This window comes from Oncorhynchus mykiss, chromosome 3 (genome assembly GCF_013265735.2).
Source record: "Oncorhynchus mykiss isolate Arlee chromosome 3, USDA_OmykA_1.1, whole genome shotgun sequence".
In the NCBI taxonomy this organism is placed as follows: Eukaryota; Metazoa; Chordata; class Actinopteri; order Salmoniformes; family Salmonidae; genus Oncorhynchus; species Oncorhynchus mykiss.
Window position 1 is genome coordinate 13,928,579 of NC_048567.1, and position 22,416 is coordinate 13,950,994.

At 44.7% G+C, this 22,416-nt stretch overlaps 2 protein-coding genes across 5 annotated transcripts; both read right to left on the minus strand.

The window, feature by feature from the left end:
• Nucleotides 1-3,268: 3,268 nt before the first annotated feature.
• Nucleotides 3,269-11,980, minus strand: LOC110510327 (zinc finger protein 696). Of its 2 annotated transcripts, none has more exons than XM_021591718.2 (5): nt 11,825-11,980; nt 10,547-10,712; nt 8,856-8,971; nt 8,502-8,645; nt 3,269-5,235 (listed from the first exon to the last, which is right to left on the minus strand). In XM_021591718.2, exons 2-5 carry the CDS (start codon nt 10,692-10,694, stop codon nt 4,411-4,413), a joined length of 1,233 nt encoding a protein of 410 aa, XP_021447393.1. In that variant the 5' UTR covers nt 10,695-10,712; nt 11,825-11,980; the 3' UTR covers nt 3,269-4,410. The 2 variants fall into 2 exon arrangements, with proteins under 2 accessions (XP_021447393.1, XP_021447394.1); XM_021591719.2 differs by having other exon boundaries at nt 11,563-11,827.
• Nucleotides 11,981-12,125: 145 nt separating this feature from the next.
• On the minus strand, nt 12,126-21,804 carry LOC110510265. Of its 3 annotated transcripts, XM_021591671.2 has the most exons (8): nt 21,535-21,804; nt 20,682-20,821; nt 20,313-20,486; nt 19,515-20,030; nt 14,951-19,225; nt 14,671-14,857; nt 14,309-14,531; nt 12,126-14,064 (listed from the first exon to the last, which is right to left on the minus strand). In XM_021591671.2, exons 2-8 carry the CDS (start codon nt 20,791-20,793, stop codon nt 12,643-12,645), a joined length of 6,909 nt encoding a protein of 2,302 aa, XP_021447346.2. In that variant the 5' UTR covers nt 20,794-20,821; nt 21,535-21,804; the 3' UTR covers nt 12,126-12,642. The 3 variants fall into 3 exon arrangements, with proteins under 3 accessions (XP_021447346.2, XP_021447331.2, XP_021447337.2); XM_021591656.2 differs by having other exon boundaries at nt 20,313-20,821; XM_021591662.2 differs by having other exon boundaries at nt 20,313-20,811; nt 21,535-21,652.
• Nucleotides 21,805-22,416: the final 612 nt, after the last annotated feature.

Genomic DNA, 22,416 nt, shown 5'->3' on the forward strand with positions numbered 1-22,416 from the left:
AACAAATGATGGCTGCCGAAATAGCCCCCACAGTTGGTACACTGGACCAGCCGAGGGTTTGTGTTTGTGGAGCACACCAGGTGACCAGAAATCTCGAGAGCAGGCCTGAGTAGGTTTGGGGCGGGTGTAGGGTTTCAGCAGCATGTGAGCAACGCCTTTAGGCCGGCCTGGGCCACGTTTCAAGAGGGCAGGTAGAGGATGGCAAGGCAGAGCTAAGATGTGCATGTTGACCTGGTGTCTGATGAGGAGCGTCCCTTTCTTGAATATGCAACAACACGTTGCATGGATGACGGTGCCTTTCCTAGACATGATGGTGCAGAAGAATAGGCAGTGCAAAAGTTTCTTGGCAGAATCGGCACAGCAAGGAACCCGGGGATACCACATCAGGCTCAATGGTCTGGAAGACAGTCTGGCTTGCCTCCAGGGATGGTGGAAAGGAGAACGAGGAGTAGCCCAGTTCTATGGCATCAGGAGAGGGGAGCTGAGGTGGAATATCCCAGGTGGGCTCAGCAGTTGTCTGGCTCAGATTTGGTTTCATGTCAATGGAGAGGTTCAGAACAGGATCCCTAAGGACCACAAGGCACTGGGCACAGAAGGACGAATGGCTAAGGGAATCTCTCCAGCCACAGTTATGGCAGTAGACCTTCTTTGGACTCAGGTCTAATGGCTCCTCAGGAGATGAAGAGGATTGTGGAGCAGTGGGATTTACAGGTAGGTAGAACAATATATATATATATATATATATATATATATATATATATATATATATATATATATATATATATATATACTGCTCAAAAAATAAAGGGAACACTAAAATAACACATCCTAGATCTGAATGAATGAAATATTCTTATTAAATACTTTTTCTTTACATAGTTGAATGTGCTGACAACAAAATCACACAAAAATTATCAATGGAAATCAAATTTATCAACCCATGGAGGTCTGGATTTGGAGTCACACTCAAAATTAAAGTGGAAAACCACACTACAGGCTGATCCAACTTTGATGTAATGTCCTTAAAACAAGTCAAAATGAGGCTCAGTAGTGTGTGTGGCCTCCACGTGCCTGTATGACCTCCCTACAACGCCTGGGCATGCTCCTGATGAGGTGGCGGATGGTCTCCTGAGGGATCTCCTCCCAGACCTGGACTAAAGCATCCGCCAACTCCTGGACAGTCTGTGGTGCAACGTGGCATTGGTGGATGGAGCGTGACATGATGTCCCAGATGTGCTCAATTGGATTCAGGTCTGGGGAACGGGCGGGCCAGTCCATAGCATCAATGCCTTCCTCTTGCAGGAACTGCTGACACACTCCAGCCACATGAGTTCTAGCATTGTCTTGCATTAGGAGGAACCCAGGGCCAAGCGCACCAGCATGTGGTCTCACAAGGGGTCTGAGGATCTCATCTCGGTACCTAATGGCAGTCAGGCTACCTCTGGCGAGCACATGGAGCTGTGCGGCCCCCCAAAGAAATGCCATCCCACACCATGACTGACCCACCGCCAAACCGGTCATGCTGGAGGATGTTACAGGCAGCAGAACGTTCTCCACGGCGTCTCCAGACTGTCACGTCTGTCACATGTGCTCAGTGTGAACCTGCTTTCATCTGTGAAGAGCACAGGGCGCCAGTGGCGAATTTGCCAATCTTGGTGTTCTCTGGCAAATGCCAAACGTCCTGCACGGTGTTGGGCTGTAAGCACAACCCCCACCTGTGGACGTCGGGCCCTCATACCACCCTCATGGAGTCTGTTTCTGACCGTTTGAGCAGACACATGCACATTTGTGGCCTGCTGGAGGTCATTTTGCAGGGCTCTGGCAGTGCTCCTCCTGCTCCTCCTTGCACAAAGGCGGAGGTAGCGGTCCTGCTGCTGGGTTGCTGCCCTCCTACGGCCTCCTCCACGCCTCCTGATGTACTGGCCTGTCTCCTGGTAGCGCCTCCATGCTCTGGACACTACGCTGACAGACACAGCAAACCTTCTTGCCACAGCTCGCATTGATGTGCCATCCTGGATGAGCTGCACTACCTGAGCCACTTGTGTGGGTTGTAGACTCCGTCTCATGCTACCACTAGAGTGAAAGCACTGCCAGCATTCAAAAGTGACCAAAATATCAGCCAGGAAGCATAGGAACTGAGAAGTGGTCACCACCTGCAGAACCACTCCTTTATTGGGGGTGTCTTACTAATTGCCTATAATTTCCACCTGTTGTCTATTCCATTTGCACAACAGCATGTGAAATTTATTGTCAATCAGTGTTGCTTCCTAAGTGGACAGTTTGATTTCACAGAAGTGTGATTGACTTGGAGTTACATTGTGTTGTTTAAGTGTTCCCTTTATTTTTTTGAGCAGTGTATGACAAGGACATCAAATCAGCAAAACCAAATTATGGAAAAATTGCCTAGAAATCCACAGTGCAAGAGGCTCTTAGTGGGCATTCATAAAATGTGCAAGTCCCTGGCATTAAATGAAGACAGAGGAGAGCGATGCAATAAAGATGCAAAATACCTGTAAAATCAAACCCAGGACTCCCTGTTTTTTGGTGGCATCTCTAAATGTATCCACCCTCGGGATGAATATGGTATTGAAAATGGGTGATTGAGAACATGTGAAACAGGGGACCAAATTAATCAGGTGAGATTAACTGGATAAGAATGTTCAGTAAATTATAGGTTTACATTTTTAATAGCTATATAATAAGCAGTGGTTCCAATATAATAAAGACAGTAACTATGTGTGTAGGAAACTGTTTTACAAATCAGCAAGCTCACAAGATACTTTAAGCTTAGATTTGTTTTAATACAAAAAAAAGCATAGGCAAAAACTCAAAGGTAAGTCATTTTATTTTAGAAACGCAATACTTCTTTTAAACAGCAGAGGGTGAAGTAAACTAAATTATGTTCATCTTGCTATCGGTACAGGGCGTCTGTTGTCAACCTAATGGCTCATTGGGCAACGGTTAAAACCTTATATATCATTTATCCATCATACTCTACAAATAGCCTGTCCACTTATTCAATTACCTGCGCTAGGTGAGGGATTACGTTTGGGATTGTCCACAGAAAGATTGGCTTACCATTGGTTGACCTATGGTCAGTGATTTTTTGGGGGGCCTACTTACTACCTTTTAGAATGTTTTAATTCTGAATTTAATTGATCATCTGTCTGTAGTTACAGCTGCTGGGCAATAGCAGGTGACATCACAAAGCACAATTAATAGAAAATGGGGGGTGAATGAAGGACACATTGAAAGGCATACAGACGAATGTGTCATTCTGTAGCAGCCCTTGGGGCACCTTTATTACATATTGGCAGTGTCCAGGCATGTTACATGGGGAGAATGATGAAAACAAGAACATGTCCATTTAGGCCTCTGGTCATTTCGTCATCATGCCAAAATGTCAGCAAATCATTTATGGAAAGTTCATTAGAATATCTATGACATTTAAATTAAGTATAACAAATCCAAAATAAAAGGTGACAAGGTGTAGCTGGTGGCAGGATTATCTTAATTTGAGTCTATTAGTCTTCATTACAACCATTGTTTAGGATGACATGTTAAAATCCATGCATGAAACCAAAGAAGAACCATTGGGCCTAAACCAAACTAACTTAAGAGGATAAATACATTGATCTTTTTTTATACCCTGCGCATTTAATAGCAGTATAATTTAGAAGTTAATCATAATAGAAACAGCTCGGCATTACAATGCACCAGAAACCGTATATAAATAGATGCAATTTCTATGAGACGTTATGTAACTCCCAAACATTCCAATCCATGTTCACTTATCACAAGAAGCTCTCTCAAAAAGTAAATATCCCCAACAGGTTTTATAAAATGCACAGTTGTTGCATTTCATCTGCTACTACAGAACACGTACTTAGCAATATAAAAATCATAAAACAAGAAAAGCTCCATTTGTCAGACAGCATGAAAAGCATTTTACATACTGTTTTTACATTATTTTTTAGAGGTGTAACTCCATTATCATGATAATAATTTAAAGATATTAATCAAATGGAACAAACATGATGCCCAAAACTAAATATTGTTGTTCTTGTCCAGATAAGACAGGTGTATAACAGATGGATTTAACAGCTTACATTCTTTTGGTTAGTAAGTCAGTCACTCCAAGTGTGATGTGTGCCTTGAACATCCTAACACAATCCAGAAATGGCAAATGCTGAACTATCAGTGGGACGCCTTAGCTCACCTGTTAAAAATCCTTCAAAGAATTCCTCACCTGTCTTTCTCACATGCTAAAAACACTTCAAACTTAGGATCTAAATTTCACACCCAACCTCAAACCAACAAAAACCCTTGACAAAATTCAAATTCTTAAAAATCCCTGATTCTTCGTCCCCCCAATGACTTCACAGATAATCCCCCCTTCCCCATTCTGAATTATCTCTTGCTGCGGCCCGCTGCCTCTTGCTTCTCCTCCTCCTCTGGGTGGCTGCTCTGCTGGTGGCCCTTCAGGTTGCTCTCTCGGCCAAAGCTCTTGCCACAGGTAGGGCAGGCATAACGCCCCTTGATGTGTGCCCGGTTCTTGTGGGCTTCTAGCTGCTCGGGACGGGCAAAGCTCTCCTCACACTCCTTGCAGGGGTGGGCCTTACGTGGGATGTGCTTTTCCTTCTTGTGGGCGCGGAGCTGGGCCAGGGCAGGGAACGTGAGCTCACACTCAGGGCAGGGGTGTTGCTTGGGTGGAGCGGGAGCCGCTTTGGGCTTCTTCTCCTCTGCTGGGGCTTCACTGTCGTCTTCTCTGGCCTCCTCGCCTACTGCTGCTTTAGGACGGCCCCGTCTGCCACCGCCTCCTGCTTTCCCCTTGGTCTCAGCCGGAGCTGCTGCAGCCTCCTCTGCATTGTTTCCAGTCTCAGCCTCCTCTGTGCCCTCTTCCTTCTTCTTTCTCTTCTTCCCTCCAACCGTTGAGTCCTCTGCTTTAAAGGGCCGTCCACGCTTCTTGGCGGGCGAGGCGCTGCCGTTGCAGTGCTGGTCACCGGCGTGGTTCTCTTGGTGCATTATTAGCTCAGACTCGGTCTCAAAGCCCCGGTTGCACTTCCCACAGCGGTGGGTCTTGGTAGGGTCATCTGGCTCTTCCACCTCTGCCTCTGGACGGGGGTGCTGGGCCAGGCGGTGGGTACGAAGGAAGGCAGGGCTGCGGAAGGTCTCACTGCAGTCCTTACACACAAATTGCCTCTCTGGACAGACCTGTCTCCTGTGGGTCGTCAGCTGAGGGGGGCAGAGAGTGAACAGACGTGAGTCAAGGCTGAGGGAAGAGTCCAGTGATTGACATTAACACCATGGTCCAAAAAGGTGACTGAAAACTGTGTTGCAAGGAACCACTTCACAAAATAAAATGTATTATCATCACTGGTTTTGACAATAGAAGGCTGCTGGTCTCTGATCCCATGTACTACATATTCTCTTAGTGGCCTTGAGCAAGGCACATAACCCCCACAAAGTAAAATACTGCACTGATATAAAAGGCTACTGTATAAAACATGGTCCGTCAACCCTCCATCTGGAGAGCTACTGGGTGTGCAAGCTAATGATCCAACCCTGGTCAAACACACCAGTCAAGGTCCTGTTGAGCAGCTGATGTTTTACAATGTGGTGTGTTCAAACAGGGCTGGAGCAAAAGCCTGCACTATCAAGTAGCTCTCCAGGAGGATAGTTGGCCACCCTGCAACATTACAATTACAACCAAATACTTTGTTATCTTTATAAAATAATTCCCTCACTTAATGTACCAGGGATCAAATGGCGGGAGAGGTGGGAGAAGTAGCTAACTAAGATGTTTAACTAATTTTAAGGTTAAAATATTCAGTGTTCTGGGGAGATGTTGACAGCATAGGAGTTACTCGTCAATTAGGCTATTCTAAAAACATTTTTTTTTTTTTACACTGTCAGTATTTCATGGCCAGTATTGAATAGAGGAGAATCCATTCCAATTTTGAGCTCGAGACAGTATTACAACCGGAGTAGGCAGCATTTCATGCACTGCGCACCCGTATCAACTGAACTGTCGGCCATTTGCAGTTATACAAGAATGGTTATTTTATTTTAAGTTATTTTAGGACATTGAACATTGATACATGCTAATAGCTAAATAGTTAGCAAGTGAGAACCAGCCAAACTAAACAATGTTTTGAATTGGCAATTAGTCTGTTGTATGTCATTTTATCCACTGCCCAAATGTCTCTAAGGCAACAGCCCACTGACACACACGCAGGTGATGTACGCACAATGAATTTTCCAGGATTTTCATTGCTGACCAAAAATTAGCTATAACTGGGCAAATAACTCAATAAGTAGCAATCAACAAATGTGCACTTTGAGCTAAAAAAAAAAAAAAACGCATCTCGCGACTGCATGATTGAAAGACCCCTCATATCCGTCAACACAGGACTACAATAATTATGCTCCGATGCACTCTGCATAGATTGGGAGGACAGTGAACACCACATCTGGAGGACACCTTTATCCAAGTCTGATCAGAGTAGTCTAACAGAGATTTTTTTACTTGTCCATTTGAACAATTTAACTCTATAATCTGCTTGATTGAAGAAAAAAAAAATATTGCCCTGGGCAAGTGTCAATGTAGCCTGGGTGGCAGGCAGCCTAGCAGTTAGAGTGTTGGGCCAGTAAGTAAAAGGTTGCCGATTCAAATACCCGAGCAGACAAGGTGAAAACTGACAATATGCCCTTGAGCAAGGCACTTAACCCTTATTTACTCCAGGGGCTCTGTACTATGGCTGACACTGTAAAACAACACATTTCACTGCACCTATCCGTTGCATCTGACAATAAAACACCTTTATTTATTTATTATGTCGAGACCTTGAGTCTGACTTTGCTGGTTCATTTCAAGCTATTCAAGCAGTGTCACACTAAACATACACTGCTCAAAACAATAAAGGGAACACTTAAACAACACAATGTAACTCCAAGTCAATCACACTTCTGTGAAATCAAACTGTCCACTTAGGAAGCAACACTGATTGACAATAAATTTCACATGCTGTTGTGCAAATGGAATAGACAACAGGTGGAAATTATAGGCAATTAGTAAGACACCCCCAATAAAGGAGTGGTTCTGCAGGTGGTGACCACAGACCACTTCTCAGTTCCTATGCTTCCTGGCTGATATTTTGGTCACTTTTGAATGCTGGCAGTGCTTTCACTCTAGTGGTAGCATGAGACGGAGTCTACAACCCACACAAGTGGCTCAGGTAGTGCAGCTCATCCAGGATGGAACATCAATGCGAGCTGGGGCAAGAAGGTTTGCTGTGTCTGTCAGCATAGTGTCCAGAGCATGGAGGCGCTACCAGGAGACAGGCCAGTACATCAGGAGACGTGGAGGAGGCCGTAGGAGGGCAACAACCCAGCAGCAGGACCGCTACCTCCACCTTTGTGCAAGGAGGAGCAGGAGGAGCACTGCCAGAGCCCTGCAAAATGACCTCCAGCAGGCCACAAATGTGCATGTGTCTGCTCAAACGGTCAGAAACAGACTCCATGAGGGTGGTATGAGGGCCCGACGTCCACAGGTGGGGGTTGTGCTTACAGCCCAACACCGTGCTGGACGTTTGGCATTTGCCAGAGAACACCAAGATTGGCAAATTCACCACTGGCGCCCTGTGCTCTTCACAGATGAAAGTAAGTTCACACTGAGCATGTGACAGACGTGACAGTCTGGAGACGCCGTGGAGAACATTCTGCTGCCTGCAACATCCTCCAGCATGACCGGTTTGGCAGTGGGTCAGTCATGGTGTGGGGTGGCATTTCTTTGGGGGGGCCGCACAGCCCTCAATGTGTTCGCCAGAGGTAGCCTGACTGCCGTTAGGTACCGAGATGAGATCCTCAGACCCCTTGTGAGACCATATGCTGGTGCGGTTGGCCCTGGGTTCCTCCTAATGCAAGACAATGCTAGACCTCATGTGGCTGGAGTGTGTCAGCAGTTCCTGCAAGAGGAAGGCATTGATGCTATGGACTGGCCCGCCCGTTCCCCAGACCTGAATCCAATTGAGCACATCTGGGACATCATGTCTCGCTCCATCCACCAACGCCACGTTGCACCACAGACTGTCCAGGAGTTGGCGGATGCTTTAGTCCAGGTCTGGGAGGAGATCCCTCAGGAGACCAGAGGTGGCGACCTCATCAGGAGCATGCCCAGGCACATGAAGGCCACACACACTACTGAGCCTCATTTTGATTTGTTTTAAGGACATTACATCAAAGTTGGATCAGCCTGTAGTGTGGTATTCCACTTTAATTTTGAGTGTGACTCCAAATCCAGACCTCCATGGGTTGATAAATTTGATTTCCATTGATAATGTGTGTGATTTTGTTGTCAGCACATTCAACTATGTAAAGAAAAAATTATTTAATAAGAATATTTCATTCATTCAGATCTAGGATGTGTTATTTTAGTGTTCCCTTTATTTTTTTGAGCAGTGTATATTAGTTCAGAACCTGTGTCACTGTTCTGCACTCACCTCAGAGAAGGTGCGGAAGCTCTCCTGGCAGTGGGGACACTTGAAGGGCTTGTCCTCCTTATTGTGTGAGCCCTGGTGCTGGGTCAGCTCCTCCGAGGACGGAAAGGTACGGTCACACACATAGCAGGTGAACAGAGTATCTCCCTGGAAAAAAATAGACAATTAATGAATGCGTTTGGTAAATTGGGGGGGGGGGGGGCAAATTCCCACAGGTCTAGTCTGGAAAGTAGTATTGTTATGTTGGTCTGAAGCTTTTAATATGACAGAAGACTGTTTAAGGTAAAAACAGGGTTTCCGTAGGTAATACCTTCTAGTAAGTGTTTTGATTGTTAGGCAGGTTGTGTAGCAGCATACCTGCTGGAGCTGCTGCTTGTACTCCTCACGATGGCTCTTCTTCATGTGCCTCTCCTTGGCTTTGGAGTTACAGAAGGTGATGAAGCACTGGAAACACTGCAGGTTCTCATGCTGATCTGTGAGAAGAGGGGGTCAGCGATATGACAGCTGAAAATGCATTGCCTTCCCTACCTACCAGATTGATTTCATTCAAACCAAAGAAAATATGTATTTGTCAATGAGTAGGGCAGTGGCGGTCAGTACATTTTGTCAGACGGTGATTGGCAAGCAAATAACTGAACGTCTCAGTAATGAACAAACATTTAGCATCTCCTGTCTTCTAAGCATACAAGCCACTGATGTAGATGTTCCAAAGGTCTGCATGAAAATAAAGTCCAGCAAATCCATGTAATATCACAAAACCACAATTTATCTTAGGTCTAAAGAAACATGATATGAAGAAAATCTAGTCTAGTTCTGAAGAACAGTATAGCATACTCACTTGTGCTTCTTTTAGGCCCTGATCTGGCTATGCCATATGGCTGTGGGCTACACTAGTTAATTTAGCAGACAAAACTGGCTTAGAATTCCATGGCATTATTTTATAGTATGAAGAATACAATTGAACATAGCTGAATAAAATAGAAAGGATATTACACACTGCGTATTTATGCCAGTTATGCTCTACACCAGTTGTAAAGCGGATTAATGTGCTTAATTTTAAGCAGTTATTTGGCCACTTTAGTTGTGATACAAACCTTATCAAAACATTGAGGCCTATGGGGTAGGCTACATGAGGTTTGTGACTGATTTGAAAAAGTTGCAAAAAAAGCATGCACTGTTTGTCTTAACCTTGGTATCATTCACAAGTGATTATATTATTCACAAGTGATATGCTAATATTGTCACCCATCACACTATTATTGATTTAATCTAGTCTTTAAATATACTAAATAATGTATGAAATTTGTTTTGAATTAGAATGGACCATTATCATGCACCTGTCAAGACAGGGGCAGCTGAGGAAAAAAATACATGTCATCTAGGCACTTAAATAGCAAACGGAGGATGCTTTTCCCGTGGTTCATTTTCATGCCTGCCAGGTAGGCTATATTCCTGTTGTAAAGCAAAGCAATGTGCTACATATTAGTAAAGTTGAGAAATTAATATAGTAGGCCTAGCATATAGAAAGCTGATGGGATCCTCTTTTTAATAGAGACCATCACTCTGTTTTCTCACACAATTGCATAGCCTATAGAAATGTTGCGCAACATGAGCTCTCATGAAGAGTTTGATTTGATTTTCGATAACATTTGCATGGATGTCAGTGATAAGAAGGACAATAGAGTGCAGAGTACCATGCAGTTAGCAGGTTTGGTTGGCTACTAATGACCATCAGAGCTTGGAGAAGCCTAATTACCGTGACTAAATGGTCACATGGAATTTGACTGCAGTCATGACTCGTGACAGCCGGTGTGTCGGTAATACGGTCACCGTAACAGCCCTATCTGTGAGTCATTACAAAAACTAAACAGTAGAGTAACTGACACCCAATGTGTGCATGTTTTAAAGTCTTTGTATAATCTGTAATTTGTTGTACCCCATAACATATGTTATCATTGTCTGTTTGCATACCTCTTGTAAGTATACTGACTTTTCTGCCATAAAAACACTTATTTTAACTTTTTTTTTTAAACTGCCACCCAACTCACATGGTTGAATGGTGGGTGGAGGTGGTGCTTTGAAGGAGGCAATGGGTTTGTAGTGTTCTGCTGGTTTCTCAGTGGTCAGTTCTGCAGGGGGATCTGGTGGCCCCTTCCCCATCACTATTTCCTCTATATTCAGTATGTCTGAGTCCATCGTGGAAGACTGGATGTCCTTGAAAAGTTTAAACATAAGGATGGTAGAGTTAACCCAACCAGTGAGGTAAATTAATATGCAATGTAGCCAGATGTGCTTTAATATAGCTAATAAGAGTTATCCTCACATTGCAAGCTAGATAACACAAGTTAAGACAGACATTTACAATAACTAAGTATTGTGCACAGGCGTATCTCAATTAAATCCCCCTTATTTGGACTGAACAGGAAACGGGTTCACTGACTTTATGGCTGGCCAGCTAACGTTAGCTGGCTAGATAACGCGATGTTAGTTGCGAACTAAGTTTTTAACTAGTTAACTACATAGCCAGCTGTTAGCTAAAGTTAATGAACTACAGCTAGCTAAGTTCCCGCAATGAATTTATTTGTTAGCATTAAAATGTGTTTGCAATAAAGGTAAGCACAAGATAACGTTGAAACATGCACAGCTAGCAGCTAAAGGCGCTAACGTTAGCTGAACTAGGCTCCCAAACCAACAAGGCCCTAAAGTTAGCTAGCGGTGATGATGCCCGTGTCAGCTTAACGGTAGCAAGCTACTGCAAGTCGGTCACTGGAAGGATTGCGAGATTCCCCAGAAACAACTTATTTTCACGAAGTGAAGCAACGTTAGTTATACTTTGGCTAGATGTATACAGTATGCCAATGACGATAGACATGTTACATTTATACTAAGTGAAGTTAGTTGTCTAAATATGACTTGGCGAAACTCCTGTTAGACAAACGTTAGCTAAAGGCTACACCGACACGCCTGATCGCCAAACCGATATTTCCGTTTTTTTTTTAAACAATTGGTTAGGGGTCCGTTTTAGGTTCTTGCTAAACGGTTTAACAGTCAACGGTGTATTTACCTTAGTCTTATACCTCAATGGTTTGCTGAGCTAACACCAAGTTCGAATTACAACCTAGCTAGCTACATTAGCTGGCAGGCTAACAATTCAAACGGATAAATAACAATTAAGCATATTACGGACACGTTTAGTTCACGGAAACCAACTGCCCCACCATAACGATATGGTAAATATGTAGGCATAAGTCTTAAACGATATTAGCGAACTAACGTTACAGCTAAACATGAATTGTACATAAGCGAACATGCCGTTAGCCACCTACCTCAAACCGCTTCCAGTACAGTGAAGTTAATGTGGAAATTGAATTGACCCGTGTCACGTGACAAAGGCAATATTTTTGAGTCTTCAACAAAAAAAATCCATTTTGAATGAGTCTCTGCTCTTTCCCCTAACAACCTGAGCAAATGCAGACACGTGTTTGTCTGTGCTTGGGTGCGGTTTATTTGGTAAATCGAATTAATTTGCTGTTTGTAGCTAAAGACTAGATGAATAACTCCGGTGAATGATGTACCTTGAGACTAGCAGGTAGCAGCAGGCAGACCAATACAATTCACAACCCAAACTGTTAGAAAACGTACATGTATTTGCTCCAACCGTATTAAATAACTCAATTATTCAATTTACAAAGAACGCCAAAAACACATGCAAAAGCTTATTGGCATGTAAACAACAAAACAAGGTTCAGAAGGGAAAAAAAAGGCAGCACTTTTTTAAAATGAGAATTACAAAAACATCTTCAAATGTATTTTCACTTGGTTTCAGAGACATTGACTTTATGGTTATCATTAATTCTCTATTCACATTTTCTTTTGTAGGTAATTTCATACAACAAAAGCCATTGCATACATCAAGATTACATTTACACAGTAGGCTAAAAAGTGACCAAGTTCTTAATTTCCAGCACAGAACTAAAGGTGACACTGAAAAGAGAGAAGCACTCAAAACTATGGTGTAGGGGGAGAAATGATTAAATCAGAGCTTCTAACCTAAAATAAAAAAAAAACATACAAAAAAAAAGCTAAACATAGCATTAAATAAAACATGCACCAATTAAAAAGAAAAACAGAAATCTTATCAGCTTCAAAAACTCCCTTGACTGTGGAAATTCAAGAAGCAGTTGTGGTTACGAGAGATACAGAGAAACACGCAACACTTGAGGCATCGTACGCGAGACATTCGCTCACAGCCTCCGAAGCGGCACCTGCCACCTTCTCCCTCCCCAAGCTGCTCCGGCCAGTGGCCCGAACCGTCGTACCGCGTGGCCACGTCAGGGAGAGGACTATCCTGTAACAGGCCAGGATCTGGGGCTGTGCTCGGGGAGTGTAATTTCTGAGGGGGGTGCGGAGGGGCTGCGTCCTGGGTGTCTGAGCCACTGGAGAGGATCAAGGCCTTGGAGACCTCCAGCCTGAATGCCATGAGGTTCAGAGGCTCAGGCAGAGGAACATGATCCTGCCTGTACTGCATCCATGAGTTTACCAGAGCCAGATCTGTAAGGTACCACAGAACAGCCTGTGGCCAGCTAGATGGTGCTGAGGCTGAGAGTGGGGAATGGTAGAGATTCAGTAAGTCTCTATTGAGGCTGGCTGCTTTTTGAGCCTTCTCGAAGCTGTCGACGAGCGATGCCATGTTCTGCTGGGCCTTCCCTACAGTAGAGAGGATGAAGCCGAGATGGTACCTGTGTAGCATCAGCCGCCCGTCAGAGCTAACAAACTCATCACCCATCTGTCCTTTGGCCCCTCCCACCTTGCCCGCACCATGCACCCCAGACCCAAGGAGGTGCTCCAACATGGCAGGGGTAGAGAGCTCCTGCTTGCAGAGATACACCATCCCATCTCTGGGCACCATTTTCTCAACTGTGGTCTCTTTGTTGGAGAGATCCAGACTAAGGTTGAAATCTAGGATCAGACCGTCAGATCTAACTAAGACAGTGCTGTGCAAGGAGGGCCGCTTGTTGTTGACCGCTCTACACGTCAAAGGGAGAGGGTATTGATCGACTCCATGGTCACCCTCTCTTCTCAGCATCAGGTATCTGGCCCGAACGTGGTCCATTAACGGTCTAACCCGCCAAAGGGGGTCAGTTTTAAAACTAAAACAGTCCTGGCTGGATGGTACGTCCCCACACCTCTGCCAAATGCTGTGAGGGATTGTGGATGTCTGTGTTGTGGATTTTGCAGACACAGACTTGGAGCTAAGAGCTTGTATTTGACTGTGACCGCGTTTAAGTGTGTGGCCGCTGCCATCCAGTTCACCTCTAGTTGTGCCAACTGTAGGATTAGCTGGGGTGTGTAAAGCTCGGAGTGGGTTGCGTGTGGTGTCTCCCTCCTTAGGCCTGTCTAGATTACCACTGGGTCCAGCTTCCTGCGTGTCCATGGGATCCCCTGCTGGCGCTGGAGATGCCAGTTGCAGTTTGCAGGAGAGTTGGGAGAAGCGGGAGGCAGACATGGTGTCAGCAACCAGAGGCACCCTGGTGAAGTCCTGCCAGTACAGCTTGAGACTGGGGAACTACGAGAGGAGAAAGGGAGAACGGCATTGAAGACAATGTTAGTTTATGCAGCATTAGAAAGTATGCGCATAAGAATGACTGTAGACATTCAAAAGTGCAGAGATTAGCATGAGTTTGACCCACTAGGCCCAACTAATTTGTTCTTTACATGTCCCATTCAGTGTAGTAAGGATGAAGATGCAATAAAACTAGCCGCCATAAGGATAAGATTCAGGTTATACGCCAATACTTTCATTTATATACCTTCAATGTTCCCATGGCAATGTGGATTCCGACAAACTGGGCTACCTCTTTTGCTGTCACTGGGTTCGATAGATGGGACACTTTATTTGTGCACCGGGCAATCTCAGACCAAGCATCCCAACCAAAATACTTGGAGAAGTAATCAATTGGTTTCCTGTAGCCAGTCCCTGTCTGGGACCCTCCCATAGATCCTAAATGAGCCTGGCTTTCTGTGGTTGGCAAGCTGAGAGAGCACAACAATTTACATCAAAACTGACATGACATGTCCTTAAGGATACATACAGTACATGACAAAGTAGAAACATTATAATTAAATTGTACAGTGTATTTATGATGAGTAAAAGGCAAATTACAATACTTACTTGTATGGTATATCATTTGAATGCAGTGAGGCATGGCTTTGGCTGTCATGGTAACAGGCCATAACTACAGCCTCAGGGTCAGGCTGCGGGTCAGAACATTCAACAACCTCGGACTCCACTTCGTCAGAATTCTGAAGTAGGAAATCAACAAGATCCTCTGTTTCTTGCTGCTCAAAGTCCAGCTCATCTGTAAAAAAAGAAACAGCACTTAGATAGTTACATCCATCTTCACTATTGCTTATGAAAAGGTACATTGCTACAACACATGTTGAGATCTTACCTTCTCCATACTCATTCATCTCAGATCCAAACTTTGCTGTGCTCCTGTTCACCTCATACTCCTCTACTGCAGGGTTGGTAGTGGATAGAGTCTCCACTGGATGGTCGAGTCTGGCCTCTCCAGGCTCCACCAGGGCTGGTACCCCCTGCTCACTTTGAGATGGTTCCTCCAGAAGCTCCCGCTCCTCCTTCACTGGGTAGAATATGCACTGCCTGGTACTGCTCTGCTCCACATTCAATTGGGATTGACCTTGACTAACCTGGGGATCATTCAAAACCAGGTTGTTTTCCTGCTTCACGAGATACATCCTGACCCCCCTCTGCTCCACTGTGTGTCTGGCACGAGAGGTGTGTGGCAAGGGAACCAAATCGGAGGTGTTCTCCTCCACCTTGACCTCCTGACCTCTCAAGTCTGCCATGAGCACCACTCCATTCTCCCCCACTGCTGCCTCGCTCTGCCTTGAGGTGAGGAACCTCTCCAGTATGATGCCTGGGGATTGGCCAGTGTCCCTGTCGTCCTGGTCCCCTGCTACTTCCTTCATCACCATCCCATCTTCGGTCTTCAACACCTCCACTACACTGGTGGTGACTGACTCTAGCTCAAACACTACCTGGTCCTCAGGGTCCTCCTCAAGCGGTGAGATGCAGGATCCAGATGGACATGGAGCTGTTAGCATGTTTTGCTCAGAGATAGATCTGATCTCGGTCTGTAAACTGATGGGAGATGACTGACCAGGATGGAGAGTAGTGACGTCTGCTTCATCCTTGATTTCAGTATCATTATTGAGTGAATACAGCTGGTAGACTACCTGACATTCATCCGTTTCTTTCTCTGGTTCCATTTCTCTCATGCCCTCTCCTCCTAGACCCTTCCTTGTGGCTGAACCTCTCCTCCCACGTCCAACTCCTCTTTTCCTGCCCCTGGTGTAATTCTTTCTTCCCACTCCCCTCTTTTCCACTTCTCTCCTCTGCACCATAATCTCCTCCTCTTCTTGCTTGATCTCCAGTGGGTCAGAGGGGCAGGATTCAGTCTGTACATTTTGTGTTGTTACAGTCCTATTCACATTTCCAATCTGAGCTTTTGCAGGTAGTGCATGAGTGCGGTTGTTTTCATGAAGGCTGGATCCCTCATTTGGTGAACTGTCTTCATGAGGTGAGCTCTGGTGTTCCCCCTCATTTTGGTCCCCATCCCCAACAGTTACCAAATCCACCTCAAGTAGTAACTCCTTTTTAATTTCATCCTCAATAGGCCCTAGGTTCTCAAATCCAGAAACGGTAGGTATGAGAGCATCAGCAGTGTCATTCATATTGCCCTGACTCTCTGACTTAGTGTCCTCCGTTTGGTGACAGCTGTGGAGGGGGGCTATGGGTGTGAGGTGAGGAGGCGAAAGACTCTCGAATAGAAGGGGTTGGACCTTGTCAGATTTGGCCAGATAAGGGAATTGAACTTGTGGAGGGGTGCAAGATTGATTTGAATTTGGGACCATATGAGAAAATGATTCCATCCCCTCTGCAATTTTTTCCATGTTCTTCTCCCTTCCCTTCTGTCCACCTTCAACAAGCGCAGCAGCCAGAGGCAGAGAGGGGGAAGGGTTTTGGGTTGGGAAAGAGACTCGCTCCCCTCTTTCTCCCAACCCTACCTCTCTCATCTCCACCTCCATATCCCAGTCAGATGCTACCTGCATTCCAAATGTGTTTTGACTCAATGAATTTTCAATGACCTCTTCTGTCACTTTTAGTGGAGACTGGCCTAGATCTGACCTAGAAACGCCCTCAAAGATGTTGCCGTTAGTGTAGGTGAGACCAGGGCTCTCCACTGCATGCAGGGCTGCCTTGTGCTCCTGGAGGGACGAGACGTCAGAAAACCTCTCACCACAGTCCTTACATTCAAGGGCTCGCCGGGAATGAGAGCCACTGATGATCCCCTCGGTCTCCACTTTTTGGGCTGTACGTTTCCTGCTGGTCTTTGGCTTGGTCAGAGATGTGTCAGAAGAATGAGACGTAGTCTTTAAAGGAGCCAACACAGAGAGTGCTGTGTGGTTCTTTTTGGGTCTCCCTACTTTTCTTTTCCCTCCAGCAGCTAGCATTTTTAGTTGTTTGCTTTTTGGCCCTTTCTTCTTATGGATGGGATGGGTGTCTTGGTGGAGATCTGTTTGACCTTGGGGGGCTTTTGAGGCATCTAATTTGTAAACTTTCAATTGGGGCTGTTTGTGACCCTTCAGTAGGAGTAGGGACTGTTGCTTTATTTTAGGGTCGGGCATACCTTCTGATATTGGGCTTGCTTCCACATTCGGTTTCTTTTTCTTTCTCCCCGTTTTTGACAGCTTTTGCCCCTTTGTTTTCTTAGGCTGGTCCTCCTGCGCCATCGTCTGCTGCTTTTTCTTTTTTGGCTTGGGTGGAGCGATCACCTCTTGCTCGCTAATCGGCTCAGCGCTAATCTGCTCAAAAGTCTCACTAATTACATATTGTTGCTTTTTTACTTTCTTCTTCCTCGGCTTCACTTGATGCACCTGCTCATCTACCTGCAAGACTTGCTGCACATGTGGTTCACACAATATGGATGGGGATTTGATTTTTGACTTGGAAATATCATTTTTCTTCTTGACCTTTTTTTCTTTACCAACCTTTAAGGACAATTTCTTTTCAGGTAGAGTTGTGAGAGACATTTGGTTCATATCCTGAATCTGGTCTCCTTTCTGAAGCAGCTTAGATGGTTGTGGAAGCTTCTTCTGGTTTTTAGGCTTTTCTTTAGGACCAAACTTCACAACCAGATGAGCTTTCTTTGCTCTTGGTCGTTTGGCAGGCTTCTCTTTCAACTCAACTGTCTGCTGTTGCATATTTCCTTGCACTATAGAGTTCTTCGGCTGCTTTCTCTTCCTCACTTTTACAAATTCTTGTACTGACATCAAATGCACAGGCAGTTGTGAACTCTGTGGTGCCTTTGTCTCGGACGGCGGAGGGAATATTTCTGACGTCTGCGTGCGAGGCATCTCTCTGCTGTTCAGTGCGTTGTTAGAAACAGACTTATCTATCAGTGTCTGCAACTGCTCTTGTGCCGTCTGTTTCTTTCCTTCATAAGGCTTTTCCAAAATGTGCTGCTGGTCATTCTCTGTGTTTTCTAGAAGAGGTTTCTCAACTGATCTTCGCTGTCCTATTCCCGTCTGTTGTGTCTGTCCAATACTGGAATATATCTGCTCTAACTGTAATGTCTCCATCTGTGTGGCTGTCTCTCCTACCTGGCTTGTTTGTCCAGGAGGAGTTTGTGCAAACTTAACTGTTGGTACCAATGAGGAATTGGAGAGTTCTTCCTGCGGGTCAGTTTTTAATGGCGTCAGCTTTAACTCCACTGTTGGAAATATGTTTGTCCCGTCACTCATACCCTCCTGAACCCTTCGATTCTGTCCAGAAGTCTGTTCAAGTAGAAATGTTGGTAGTGAGGAAGCAGACATAAGTCCTTGTTGATCAGTTTGAGTCTGTTCCAATTCCAGAGTTGGTAACAGTGAAGGAGTGACTTCCAACACAACAGTTTGACTTTGTTCAGCCATTTCCCTGAGCTCAACTGTTTCACTGTGACAGAACACCTGTTCCACTGATACAGTCTGAATCATAGTGTTCTCTTCTTCAACGGTCTGACCAGTCTGTCCAAGTAACTGCTGAGGAATCATCTCTCCTTCGTGTGTTTGTGTTAATCCAGCATGCTCAGCTGGCACAGCGTATGCAACTTCCTGTGTGTGTGAAAGTAATGGGGTCTCCATTTGTCCATCTGATATTACAGGTTCCAATGTAATAATTGGTTCCAGCGATTCACATTGTGGCTTTGCCTGTTCCAATCCCATCAACTTAGTCTCTCCACCCCCAATCTTTTTCAGCTCTATAAACTGTGGTTGAGTAAAACGGAGTTGCAAATGCTCTCTCTTTCCCTGTAGCCGCTGTAGATCCAATGATTGACCGTGTGGCGGCACCTGTCCCAGTATCACCACCTGGTTCACTTTGCGCACGTTCCCCAAAGACTCTATTAGTTTCCGGATTTGTTCAGTGTCTATGTTTTCCACCTGCTGGAAGGGCCCAAGGGGTTCCATGTGGAGAAAGGTTGGCTGGCCCATAGGAACCTGGGTTATGATGGGCTGACCTAGCTTCACCTGTTGGCCAGCTAGTGTGGTGCTGCTGGATGCTGTAACACACAGGTTGTGCTTGTGTTTCATGTGATGCAGCCGTGTCTTGGCAGTCTTGAAGGTTGCCTTGCACACGGAGCAGGAAAATTTTACCACTGCAGTGCCTAGATACAAAGAATAAAGATTAAAGTTTACATCTTGGTGTAAAAGGTTTGGTTCTGCATAGAATTACTAGCTTAATCACTGTACAGCACTAGCTTAATCACTGTACATCACTAGCTTAATCACTGTATATCACTAGCTTAATCACTGTACATCACTAGCTTAATCACTGTATAGTGTATATCACTAGCTTAATCACTGTATAGTGTATATCACTAGCATTTCACTGCACATCCCATTATAGCACAGTAGTTGTATGGCATGAAAACAAACATGTTTTTCAGTACTCACCACTATTATTCTTTAGCTGTGCCTTCATTGGTGGTGTGATCCCTCCAACTTCTTTCATTCCTTCCAGCGAATGCGCTAGTGCGTGTTTCTGGAGGGCCTTGGACATGCTAAACCTCTTGCCACACTCCTTACACGCATAGGGCCTCTCCCCTGTGTGTGTGCGGCGGTGATACTTCAGTAAGGTGAGTGTCTTGCAGGGTTTCCCACAGTCTGCGCAGGTGTATCCGTACAGGCCGAAGTGAAGCTTCTTATGGAGGGTGAGCTCAGAGGAACGGCTGAAGGCCTCACCACAGATGGGGCACTTGAAGGGTGTCTTTTCCGTGTGTGCACGCTGATGAAGCATGAGGTCACTGGAGTTAGTGAATTGGCGGTCACAGACGTAGCAGGCAAACAGGGCATCCCCCAGCATGCATTGCTCATATTCTGCCGGGTGACTCTGCTTGAGGTGGCGCTCTTTGCTCTTGTGGTCGCTGAAGATGATGTGACACTCCAGGCACTGCAGAGAGATCTGGGAAGCTGGGGGGAGGGAGAAGGGATTAGAGGACAGAACACTTGTATCCCAGCTTCAAACCTATATTAACACACAATGGAGGTTACTATAAGAGCAAAACAAAAAATGAATGAACTGTCGTAATAGCTTAAAACTGCTTATGAAAGAACTACAAATAAATAGCCTAAAAACACTACAGGGGAAATTATGAGATGTCTGCAATACTAAAGCCTTGAAAGATAAATACAAAAATGTATTACATGGTAACCAGTCATGTCAGACTATCAGAGAAGAAGTTCAATACTCACATGTGAGCGGCGTCACCATTTTTGGTGGCCTGGACATGTCCATCTTGAGTGGCTCCATTCTGTTCTTCTTGGGGGGAATATTTTTTCTGTCACTAGCGGCCACGTCATCCACATGGGTCTCCTTCTGTGCATCCTCAGGTTGGCCCAGTTCCCACTCTTCAGGAGCAGCAGACTCTAGAGGAACAGCGGATAGTTCAAGAATTATCTCCGTAGAAGCTGTGGGGTCTGAGACACACTCAGAAGCCTCTTCTGTGACAAGTAGCAGTTCACTCATTGGTTGTTCTTCAGTTGCCACTGGTTGTAACCCTGTCTCCATTGGTTGTTCATAAGTTTCCATGTATTGTTCATCCGTTTCCATGTATTGTTCACCTGTAAGTATTGGTTGTTCCTCAACTTCTACTGTTTGTTCAACTGTCTCAACTGGCAGTGTCAAGCGCTCCATGACCAACTTGGTTCCTGCCACGACTGGAGGTTCAACCATGTTTGTAAAACGAATTCCCTGCAGAAGACTGAGAAGTTCAACAACACACACACACAATAAATCTGCATTAGGGTTAAACACAATGGTGTGGAACACAGTGAATCACACACTACACACTAAAACACTGGCCAAAAGAGACGTTCAAAAGTATTTATGAAAAAAATAATAAATAAAAGACACCGAAACATTATGTGTGCATGTAAAGCAACCGACTCTTAATCTAAGCGAGTATACGCCCTTAAAAAAGGGCCACCCCAAGCTAAGCCTATTGGTTCTGATTCCATGGGAATCATTACATGCTGCTGCATTAATCGACAGCTAGCAGGCAAATGAATAGACACGATATTTGTATGAAAAAGATGCTCTCAAAGAGGGGTGGGTAATAGGCTACAAGAATGGTATTTTACATTGCGCTAGAACAGAAAACCAACACCAACAAGCCTACAACCAGGGGTACTTTACTGCTACGCAAATGATGGGCCGACTAAACAAGCCAAATAATGATGAGGAACGTTATTGCTCACAACTAACTGGTGTCCATCCAGCATCTTTAATTGTTCGGATGTCTTGCTGCTAGGCTACTGGACAGCTCAGAAACGGCATTGGTGAAAGGTATACAAATGGCCTATATTGCGTGGATTTAAAACATTTGCAACGCTCAGCACTACACACAAGCGGCCTTTGTATCGCCGCATAACTGCTCATATGATCACACCACTACGTGTACATCTATAACGTTACCTATGTTGGTTTCTTTAGCCCAGACATCTCCGCGTCGTTTCTCGCTTCGCAAAAAGCCAACACAAACGAGCTGCAGATATCATGGCGTCATACACCATCCAGGTTGCAGAATGGGACTTGTAGTTTTTCTTGAGATGCAATCATTCACTGTTTAGCCTTAAAGGCGCTGTATGGTAAATCTGCTGTTTGAGTTGGCCGTGCAGCATTTACCGTGATATGGCCTTTGCAGAGATTAGGGCATTCATGCTTCGCAGAGCTGTTGTGAAAGAAATTAGTACGGAAGTGAGTTTGTGTTTATACAGGACCTCCCGCCCTACAAACAGAACACCACATTTTCGTACCCTACAAAAATACATTTAATTGTAATTTAAAACGGTTAAATGCTCTACTAACAAATAAACTGTTAGAATTGTAAGTATATGCATGTCCCTTAAGGTCCTTGTGTAATTGTAAAGTGATATTGTACCCCCTAGCTCGATTGTCCATTGTTTGTAATCTATGTATGCTTGTGTTCCCTCATGTGCTTTATGTATTGATTTGTTGTTAATTTAAATAAATAAATAAAAGCCTCCATATGCCCCACGATTGCGTCACATCATCCATACCGCATGGTTATCTTTTTTTTCTCTTAACAAAAAATCGTTACAGACAGTACAAGACGAACACAAGTATATATGAATAATATACAATGGACAATTGGGCTAGGGGTTACAACATCACATTACACAAGGACCTGAAGGGACAAACATACACTTATAATTCTAACAGCTTTTTTGTTAGTAGAGTATTTAATTGTCTTAAAATATAGTTCAATTTCTTTTTTGTAAGGTAATCAAATGTGGTGTTTTGTTTGTAAATTTGTTAATATACAATTTGTCCAAA